The sequence below is a fragment of the Lycorma delicatula genome, chromosome 11 (assembly GCF_047948215.1).
Source record: "Lycorma delicatula isolate Av1 chromosome 11, ASM4794821v1, whole genome shotgun sequence".
NCBI classification, from domain to species: Eukaryota; Metazoa; Arthropoda; class Insecta; order Hemiptera; family Fulgoridae; genus Lycorma; species Lycorma delicatula.
The window spans coordinates 1,794,629-1,806,305 of record NC_134465.1 but is presented as its reverse complement, the minus strand read 5'-3'; the positions used below and the strand labels follow the sequence as shown (position 1 = coordinate 1,806,305).

The following is an 11,677-nucleotide window of genomic DNA, read 5'->3' as shown; positions in this document are numbered from 1 at the left end:
CACTGTGATATAAATAAAAAAATTAAAAAAAACATTTAAAAAATATACTGAACTATAATACATTTTCATTTCTTCTTTAATTCAGACTTTTGAAAGTATAACTAACTACTAACTGTTAAATTTTGTATTGAATAAAAATTTAAAGAATTGAATACTATAATTTTTTACCTTTTGAAGCATATTTAATTTTATTTAAAATATTTTAGCTATTTTTATTCAAAATATAAACACTTTTCGAAGATGACATCATAACTTCCAATTTTAATTAAGGTGTCCGACATGCTCCTACCTCAAGTTTTCCATTAAATTTTCTTATTATCTAAATGAAAAAAATCTGAATACCAGCATGACCAGACACAAATAAAAAGTATCTTCAATTATCATTTATGTATTTGTAAGTACAAAGTATTCATATAAAAAAAATATAATTGTTATACGCCCACAGGTGAGTTAGCTTTCCTAACCATAGAATGATTCTTAACAAAACAATTATTTTGTTGACATACATTCAATTTTTACAGTTTTTATGTTTAATTTTTTTTACTAAAATTAAATAATTAAAAATATATGATGGTTCAGATATGTTAAATATTTGATTACATTATTTAGTTCCACTGAAATTAATTAATAAATTTACTCATGTCAAAAAAAAATATTTTACAGTTGCATCTGCAGTAAATAATTTTTTTATCAGTTGCAAAAGCCAGGTATTAGTTTTTAATATTCAGAAAATTCAAAGTAAGTAATGAATTTCTTAAAATAGTCAAAGAAAACATAGAGAAGCATTCTTATCTTTACTAATTTTTTTTCAGGGAAACCTAAAATAAAGTAAAAAAATAAATAAATGTTGAGAAATATATTATACTTATTTACCCAAAATCATATTAATACAACAAAAAGGATATTCAGAAATAAGAGTCTGTTGTTCACAATCTTTAATCTTTAAGTGATCCGAGTATGTTTGTGTAAACACAGTAGGTTAGTTTTATTTGCTGTACATTCAAACATGTTAATGTTATTTCTTATTATTCACTAAAATTAAACTTAAGAGAAACTTTGAATTTAAGTAAGAGCAAATATAAAGGAACATTTTAATTCAGGAGCTTCTTTAAAACCTAAGGAAGTTAAGCAAACCTTTAAATCCATGGAATGTGTTGGTGAGCGTTTCCTGGAACTTGAAAGATATTTTACTCATAGATTTTATTCTACAATAAAGTCATAGGGTTATTACAGAATAATTGGTTCCATTATATAATATAAAACGAGTGATGCGACTTGTCAAAGTTACACTTCAAAAACTTAACTGGAAAAATAATCAAATCCTAACAATATAGTCATGATCTGGCCTCCATAACTTTAATCTGTTTGCAAAACTAATGGCACATTTATTTCCATCCATTCAGAGGTAGTAAACAAAATTACAAAAAAATTATTTAATATCCTGTTTAAGAGACTGTGTAAAAAATAACTACCCTCTAATATGATTAGGGGAAGGCTAGTGTCTGTATAATGGGACTAATAAAAAACTTCTTCTTCATTTTTTATTGACAGTAATCATTTTTTTATCTTCTGTAAAACCAAAATATCTTCAACAGTTATGTTATTTTATTTATAATAAAGTAGTTATCGCTCTTTTATATTAATATTTATGACTTTTATAAAGAGAAATGCTCTGAAAAAAGTAAACATTTAAACATTTTTAAGAGGGTAATAGATTTCTTTATATGCATGTTTGTGGAATTTATTTTGATAAAATATCAATGTTTTATAATGAAAAACTTCACTTTACTTGAACTAAAAATATGTAGATTACCATAACTATACAAGTGGTAGCATGATGACCTGCTATACAGTAATATCAAGTTTGATTCCAAGCTAGGATCTTATGGGAAATGTGAAAGAGTCAACCCAACTTAAGTCATAAATAACTTTAATACAACTTAAAAATAAAATTAAAAAAAAACCAAATAGTTTAAAAAATAAATATATAAACACTATAACCAAAATCATGAATAACAATAATAATATAAAAAACTCCATAAATTAATTATTAAAAAAAAAATAAAATAAATAGGTGGTTCTATGATCCCATACAATGCTTAAGTAAAACCAACCATTCACACAGTTGTTAAATTTGTACATGTTTTGATAGAATATTTCTTTATATTACTCTGATCCATTGATCAGAGTATAAAAAAAGATAATGACCTTAATTCATTATTACTTGTGCAGGAGGTTATTTTTACTGAGGAACAGAGATAGATATATAAAAAGGCCTATCATTACCTTTGTTGAGAATAAAAAAAAAATGAAATTATGCCACATAAACAGTGCAACTGGCCGAGTAATAAGTATATATGGTTTTTAAAATTGCAAACTGGGTCTTACTTAATCAATCTACACACATACAGAGACATTTATACAAGTATAAAATAAAAAAAAAGGATCAGAACTATAATTATTAAAATATCATTAAGTTAATAATGCTTAAAATTATATATATATATATATATGTATATAAAATGTAAAATATAGAAAAAGAGATATATGTACACACTGGTAAACATATAGTCACATATATAATATGTTGAATAATGATTCTTTTACCAGTAAGGTCGTCATGAATTTTTTTTTTGGCAGTTATAATTTTTATGGGTTTGAAAATCAAAATTATTCATTACTAGTTTCTTTATCATTATTTTGTGAAAGTTTAAAATGTGCAAACTTCTGTCCCAATAATTTCATTACATCTTTGTGTTGTAATGAATTATTCGTTTTTTTAATTTCACTATAATTGTTTTTAACAAATAAAGCAAAACCAGTTACTGGTTTAGGTGTTCTAACATTTGCATCTGAAATGGTAGAACTGGCCAGTGTTCCACCTCCTCTTCCATTACCTTCTATTTTACCTTTTATGTTCACTAACAATTCAAACTTTCCATAACAATAACCACAACGTTTACGTTCAGTATCCAATGATCTTGAATGACGTCCAAAGCTTAAAAAAAAAAAAAAAAAAATTAATATCTTTTTTATAAAAAAAATAAAATAAAGCTGATTTTACCAATTACGTAATTCTGAAATGTGCTATTTCATGACATTCAACTAAGAAAGTAGCAAAAAGCATTTCTTAAATAACAGCAAAAACATGACAAATTTTTAAATATATATGTCTCTAACCAGCTCTCTAGCTACTGCCGGGTCTGGGTGTGTGTATATATAGGCAAATCCAATTACTGCTACTGGTTTGCCAGGGCTAATGTAGCTGCAATGTAAGTGTGATGTACCGGTAAACATGTAGTCTAAAACAGACTCAGGTTGACCACTCCTGGCATGTGTGGTCAATTGAAACCAAACTATCAAAGAACACCGGTATCCACAATCTAGCTTCAAATCCATACAAAAGCAACTGCCTTTACAAGGACTCGAACCTTAGAACTATCGAGTTTGAAAATCAGCTGACTTTGCGATGACTTTTGAACCACTTTCACTTTATTTAGGATGAAATTGAGCTTCTTATAAACTACCTTGTGTGTGGTTACAACACCAATGTTTTTCTGTCAGGTCAACTTTCACACGAACTTGTGACTACATTACATAGCAGCTGTTATGTCTTTTCATCTTTTTTCATTGAGCACTGATGGTCTACCATTTCACTCATAGTCCTTTACCGATCCCATCTCCCTAAATTTCTTGATTAGGGCACTTACATTATGTCTATTAGGAATCTATGTACTTGGAAATCTCTTATCAAGGTCCCAGTTGCCTGGCTCTTGAAAGCAAACTGCACACAATGTAGGATTACCGACCTTTGTATAAAACATTACTTTAAATTGCACAAAATACAATCCTTTAATATACAATTATGTTTATAAGTATATAGTTACTATTCAAACGCACTATATTTCATTCCACTTCTAATGTATGGGGAAGCTTGGGTTAGAAAAGGTCACAAGGAAAGTAAACCTAAATCTGTGAAAATTAAATTTATTAGAATCATGATTGTGGAAGGACTCTAACCATATACAAAAAGCATTAGATAAGTTAGGGAGATCAAGCCTACGATAGTTAGAATATTAAAGAGAATAAGGAAAAATACCTGTAACCACATCCAGTGCATCTGTAAGTGTATTTTGTTTTTATGTCATAGTCATGACAACGCTTAATTGTAGGTAATTCTGGAAACCTCTCCATTGCTTTGGTAGCCCTGTAAAAAAATTCAAGATACAAATGCAGCTTTCAATAGGTTTATTTAAATAAATGATAAATAAAAAGGTAGACAGCTTTTAAAAAGTTTTAATTCAGTATACCTTTTGTTTTCTAAAAGCTAAATTCCTTAAGTGAGAAGAGGGTCAAGATCTGCAATAATCCTGACAAGCAAATTTGATCTTATACAGTTTCCCTTAGATAATGTATTGCACTGATATACATTATAAATAGATGAAAGGGAAAGTAAAGAACAGAAATGAAAGTTTATTTAGTGAAGTAAAATGTGAATATGATAATTGGCTTAAAGAAATAATATATTAATTTAAATTATTCATAAATTTATTTTTAAATGTATATTTGAATAAGGCACCATATTATCAAAATTACCTCATATAATTCCCTTGTAATAATTATTTTACCTACCAGTAGATTGCAATAACATCAGAATGGCACATTTTATTTTAATGGCTTCGACATTTAACATATATCTTTGTAGTCTTCATGTTTTAATTAGTTTAGACTAAAACTTGTTCGAAGAAGCAGACCACTGTTTATAAAAATAGTAGTAGGTGATAAATAAATTTTATATTTTTAATAAAATGAGTTGATATGTCTAATGTAAGATTAATATATTTTAAATACAACACAAACTGGCATAAAATTTACCAAAATTTCCAACGGGGTCCATGTCCATCGCTAACACCATTTATTATCCATGTAGCAGCATGGCACATCTCGTGAATTAATGTATCCCTCAATCGATCAGGACTGTCCAAAATCTGAAACAAAAACAAAATTCTTTAATTTATTTTAATGTTTGGACAGCCAAACACTGATCAGGATATCAACATCATTACAACATTATAAGACCTTAAGAGAAATCCAGTTGAGGAATGGTTATTTTTAATTACAACTATTTAAAAATATAAACTTTTGAAATAAGAAACTGAAAAAAATGTTATAAATAAAATGTTTTTAATAACATCAACATTTTTTTGATGTCATATTTATGTTTTCAACCATTGAGGATAGTAGACTAAAAATTTTTTGAAATAAGTTATTAAAATGTATAAAAAATCTTCAGTTTGTTATTCCATTTTTAAGTTTATATTTTTAAATAATTTTTCTCATTGACTTTTGAAAACCAAACATTGAAAATTATATAATTTAAATACCGCTGTTGAAAAAATATCATATTATATTTAAACATAATTTATACTAATTTATATTTGTGGCATGGCTGTATTCAAACTCTGCCTTTGTTTTCCTTGATCTTTCCAGTAAATGCTTCATGAGTCTTACATTATTACAATCCTGTACATGAAACAATAACAACTGCTGTTTTTCTTATGAACCATACATAAATTTTACACAATGACTTTTAAATAAAATTGTTTTTAAAAATTTACTATAACACACACGCGTGCGAGAGTGAATCAGATTTAAACGGTAATTTTGCTATTCTTTGCAGCAAGCAGTTCTGAGCTGGATGGCAGAGTGCGAGGGGGTTAATGTTTGGTGTGTTAGTGAAGGGAAACCATCTTGGTTAGCTCCTCCGCTCTGTTCTGTCATCAGTACAGTGATAAATGAGCAAGAGGTTCCATCATCTGTTGCACAACATATAATCATAAAGTTTTTAACTAATGAAGGCATTAAATCTGTGAAAATTTAAACTTGTTTAAAGGTAAAGTTTGGGAATGCTATATTGTCACAGAACTGAGTGTATATATGTGGGCCAGACAATTTAAGGGTGGGTGAGAAAGTGTAGAAAATGAAACATGATTGATATCAACGATAAAGACAAAATGGCACAGCTGACATCATCAGTGCCATTCAAGAGCTTATCGAAGGTGATCGCCGGTTCACTGTTGAAGAAATTGCGTCAGAAGTGGGCATCAGCTATGGGAGTGTTCAATCCATTAACACTGATCATCTTTAGAAAAAGTAGTGCTCGATGAGTTCCAAGGTTGTTGACTGAAAATCAAAAACAGGTTAGGTTGGAGATCTATGAGAGACCTCTGAATCAATTTTGGAAAAAAGGAACGATTTTTTGAAGCGCATCATCACATATGACGAGACACAGGTTCATCATTACACTCCAAAGTCAAAAATGGCAAGTAAGGATGAGGGCTACCCAGTGAAGGCCAAAACCTCTGTCAGCCGGAAAAGTCCTTGCAGCAATTTTTTTTGACTCAAAGGGAGTTTTATTACTCATTGATTTTCCCAACAATCAACGAACAGTGAATTCGGTTTACTGTTGTCAGCTGCTACTGTTAACAAAAGCTGCCTACTGGAACAAAAGACAGGCATGTCCATCAGAATGTATCCTTCTCCATAACAACGCCAAGCTGCAGACTGAGATTTTGACAAGGGATAAATGGAAAAAAATGCACTGGGAAACCCTCGATCACCCTTCCTACAGTCCACATTTGTCCCCCTGTAACTATTTTTTGTTTGTGCCCTTGAAAGAATCGCTTGGAGGGGAACGACTCAAAAACAATAAAGATGTTGAGGAGCATGTGTGCAATTGGTTGACGACTCATCTTCAAAATTTTTATGAACAAGGAATATTCAAGCGACAAACCGTTGGCAAAAGTGTGTAGATCATGCAGAAGATACATAGAGAAATTATGAAGGGTTGAATTGTATGTTATTAATCAATAAATTTATTAAAAAAATTACCGTTTATATTTGATTCATCCTCATATACATAATATTGTTAATAGCCAAAATAAGATCTGTTCAGAAACAAATAAACCACTAACACAACCAAAGTACAAATATGTCTATTATATATACATATATATATATATATAAATTATGTCCTTTACCTATTAATTAATATATCTTCTACTAATTAATTAATATATTACTTTTAAGTAACTAAAGTTTTAAGCAACAGTTTTAATTAAACACATACGTAAAATAGAAATAATTCAAGTGTCAGTAAAGCACTTAATTAACTCTTCAAATAAATAACATAAATGAAGCAATAGCCAATTTACTAAAGTGTATTAGTAAGAAACTTTCAAAACATCTGTTTTGTAAATAATTCTTTCTACTCTACTTATAAAGATACTGTAAAAATAAAAAAATATTTATACTATACTGTATGACCGAGAAGTTCCCGTAGCCATTAAACAAATATACACAACAGACTTAGTACGGATATTGAACATTTATATTCATTTGTACTTACGAACAATTACTCCAGTAAATCTGAGTGTGCACATCATGTTGAATGGACAGAACTATGTGTCTCCATGTCCTCTAATGATAATGGTTGTGAAACTGTTCAACCAATTCAGCAGCCTGGACATTGTTCATTTAGGAAATTGTGCATTCAAAGGAAAACTGAGCAGGTGTGCTCTATTCAGTCACATTCCATAATAAACTTCTCTTAAAAATAGAGGTATTAACAATCTTTCCAACATTTGTAAATAAAATTCACCATTAAAGTACTCTTCAAAAAGATATGGTCTAAACAAAATGATGAAGCCATCCCAGTCCATATTATGACATATGCTGGACATTTTTTAACTTGCACGTATAATGAGGATTCTTTTAATCCAGAAAATGACATTCCTAGCTCATGAACTGTGATAAATAGTACATTCATCATAAAACAGCGCTTTTGTGTGGGACACCACATCTGGAGAGCGTGCTAATAAAACAAAGCAGACTGTATCATTGCATAAATTAAATTTCCACTTACCAACAATTTAAAAAGTGTAAATCCTAGTACATTCTTTTTGAAGGGCTTAAAAAGACCTTTCAAATTATTACTGATAAAAGTCGATTAGATTAAAACTAAGCGAGTTACGATGAGAAAGAGATGGGTCGCTCTAATTTTTGAAAAAAAAAAAGTGAGCAGTAAAACTAATACCAGGTCCACCATAATTAAAATTTATTGTATTCCCTCTACGATTAACTTTATTCTTGTATTATTTATGTGATCCAGAAGTTTAACCTGCTTAGAATGCTTGGTTCTGAAAAAAATTGATTTAACAAAAAACTATTTTTTCAATTTTTTGAAAAATTCACTTTTTTTCAAAATTACTCAAAAACTAAAGATGTTATGTAAAAAACACAACAGTAAAAAATGTATCTTTTTTAATAAAAGTTTTGGTTTTTTTTCTACGAAAAAAATTACCCGAGATATTACCATTTTAATTTTGTAATCAAGTACAACCATCACCTTTCTGAAGCCCTTTAAAGTCAAACATTTAAAAAACGAAGGGTTTGAAGGGTTTCTAATTTAAAGGATCTTGTAGCCCTTAAAATTCCCTGCAAAATGGTTTTTGGATGACTCACAAAAAACCGATTGAATTTTTTCTACTAGAAATTTTGGAGCATTTTTTTTGTATATATTTTCAGAGCAATGCTGTATACCTTTTATATAAATACTGCTATATTGTGTGTATATATATATATATATGCATGTGAGTGTGTACATGTATGAAAATATATATATATATATATGTGTGTGTGTGTGTGTGTGTGTGTGTGTGTGTGTGTGTGTGTGTGTGAGCTTCATTGCAAATTATTTTATATTATATTTTATTAGAACAAAAATGCAGAGCTTGAAGACATCTTGAAAGCTGGTAAATATTGTACAGCTTTATTATATAGAACTGGTAAAGACATACAGTATTAAATCGTATCAAAGATTTCTCAACGTTTCTTGAGAAAATGTGTTACGAATCATTTATCAAAGTAACCACTAAAGGTAATGCTGTACCATTATCGTCACTTGTTCTGACAATTGATGCTATAGATGAGCATGTTAAACGGGTTTACTACCAAATGCAGGTATGGTTGGGAAAAAAAGATGTTCGCCCTACTGATTGGAGATAGAGTAGTGATGGTGAATCGTTATGCCCAATCAAAATGAAGAAAATACCTGCACCAGAAGAATTTCTCAAAATGATTTTCTGCAATTGCAAAAAAGGATGCGGCGCAGCATGTAGTTGCCGAAAAGTTGTTTTTTTTGCAATGCTACATGTGGGATATGTTCCAGCAATAGTTGCAATAACTCCGCTCCCGTCACCAATGATCAAGGTGAGCAATCATGTGATGAGAGTGATAATGATGAATGATTCATGTCCTTTGTATAATATAATGTATAATTTATGATATTTTGTAATAAAAAAAATGCAGTATTAATCCACTGCAAGATACACCAATTTTTTCCCTTCATTTCCTTGTAAGGGGTTGTTTTTCAAGGGTTGAAATGTTACAATAAATCAAATCTCATTGAAAAAACTAAAAAACAATTTTTTTCTTAATTTTTTTTTTATATGGGGTAGTTTTTTTGGGGGTTGAAATGTTACGGTAAATAAAATTTCATTGAAAAAAGTGAAAGACTTTTTTTCAGCATAAATTTATCAATAAAACCTTTAAAAACTTGATTTTTTCTGAATTTTTTTTTAAAAAAGGGTGCTTTTTAAGGGTTGCAATGTTGAATAACATAACAAATTAAGTTCAAAAACGTAAAAAAATATTTGTACTACAAATTTTAGAATGCTAATGTGCAAAACGTTTCATTCTACTAGTTTTTAATTTTTTTAATAAGGGGTAGTTTTTACCCTTAAAAAATAAAAAGCAGGCAACTTTTGAAGTAGAGGGTATAAATTCCAAATTTTCATAAAAATCCATGTTTATGGAAAAACTGGGGCGGTAAGACCTTCTTTTTACTGCTATAAACTGGACTATTTTTTAGGAACTAAGTACTATATGATTTACAGAACATGTTAATTGCAGTGAGGAGGGGACAGAAATTTCTTGGATGTACTAATAATATTACTTCTAGCCCAAGCCATTTAATTTTAAATTATAACCACAAAAGAATTATATAATGGCAGGTCAAAATGCACACAGAGTAATATGGGGAAACATAATGTCCAAATTGGCCTAGACACAGTTAGCATCAGTTTGAATAATACAATTAAGTTTAAATAGATAGTTAATTAGTTTTACTGTTAAGACTGATGACAAAAAAAATACATTGCAAGTACTCCATCTCAATGATATGATCACTTAATTTCACTGTCTCGATGAAAATTAAAAAATTATATAAAGTCAATTATATATACAAAGGGTCAAATATATTAAAACTAACCTTTGAAGATAAAACAATGCGTGAAGTACGTATCACTTCTCCACTTGTCTTGAATAAACGCCTGTTGTAGCAAAACCCAGATGTACTTCTCATTCTCACATTCCACTGAAGAAGCATGTCATCAGGTAACTATACACATACAATATATAGAGACTATGAGACTATTTTAATTTTAAAAGTTTTACTATGTCAATTAAAAAAAATTAAAACAGCTTAATTATCACATAAATAAATAAGCAGTTTATGCCAAAGAATGAAATTACACTTCCAAAGAAGTCTTGGTTTTAAAATAATTGCAAATTAAACAATTTATAATATTCAATACTCTGTAATGTTCTCTTGTTTACTATTAATATATCTGAGTGTCATTTTCTGCTCTTCCTAGCATTTTCACCCTAATATTTGTAGGTAATGCGTTTTGGAGTATCTCCATTTTCCAAACTACATTGCTATTTATTAGACAATCCCAATTAAGGAAGATTCGGTAGTTTTGAGAATGGAGGTACTCCAAAATGAAACTACAAATGTTAGTGACAATGCTAGGAAGAGCAGAAAGAAACATTCAAATGAATTATTATAATCCTCAGCGGAAATATAAAATATTATGACAATTTTAGAGTAAACTGTTTCTTAAAGAAAATGAAAACAGCTCATAATTCTAACGATTTTAGTCATAATATAGGTGCTGTATTTTGCATTTAAACAAATGAGGTGTTACTTTTTTTTTTAATAATAGTGCTTAAGATTTTTTTCTAATAAAGTTAAAAAATATACAATTATAGAAATATTAATGATTTAAAAATTAATATGATTACCAGTTTAAAATTTGGTAAAAATTTTTTTCATTGGAAATATTAGTTAACATTACATTGAAATTTCATTAAAATAACTCGATCCATTCTATTGGTTAGTATGAATTTAGTATACTAACAACAAACACTTTTACAATGAAAAGGTTCAAAATCCTGAAAATTTTAGCTGTTTCTTGAGTTGGGATTTTTAATACAGTTCTAACCATAATGTTTTCCTTTTTTATCCCCAAAACAAAAATATAATTTTAGATAAAGCAATCATTCATATCAAGAAGTATAAATCAATTGAGAAGTATAAATTACTCAAATGAATGAATCGTTCGTGTGCTTCATTCAAAATAAAAATGTGAGTAAATGCAGCAAACAAACCATCCCACCCTGCTTTTTTATTGAAGAGATTACTTGTATTAAACTTTATTGATAAATATTATGTAGGTAATAAGTACATATATAATTTCAAGTCCATCTCAGGCTTGGAATTTTTTCACAACTACAAAATTCATTTTTTAAATTTTCATTAGTCGTAATAGGTTCA

The 11,677-nt window shown here is 28.8% G+C and overlaps 1 protein-coding gene across 2 annotated transcripts in view; it reads right to left on the bottom strand.

Moving 5' to 3' along the window:
* Window positions 1-37: 37 nt before the first annotated feature.
* The window catches only part of LOC142332540 (uncharacterized), a 44,968-nt gene continuing 33,328 nt past the window's right edge, over window positions 38-11,677 (bottom strand). For both annotated transcript variants that reach the window (XM_075378994.1, XM_075378993.1), the window contains exons 9-12: window positions 10,331-10,459; window positions 4,876-4,988; window positions 4,100-4,207; window positions 38-2,998 (exon numbers count right to left, since the gene is read on the bottom strand). In XM_075378994.1, coding sequence (XP_075235109.1) covers window positions 2,671-2,998; window positions 4,100-4,207; window positions 4,876-4,988; window positions 10,331-10,459 — 678 coding nt within the window. In that variant the 3' untranslated portion in view covers window positions 38-2,670. The remainder of the gene's footprint in view (window positions 2,999-4,099; window positions 4,208-4,875; window positions 4,989-10,330; window positions 10,460-11,677) is intronic.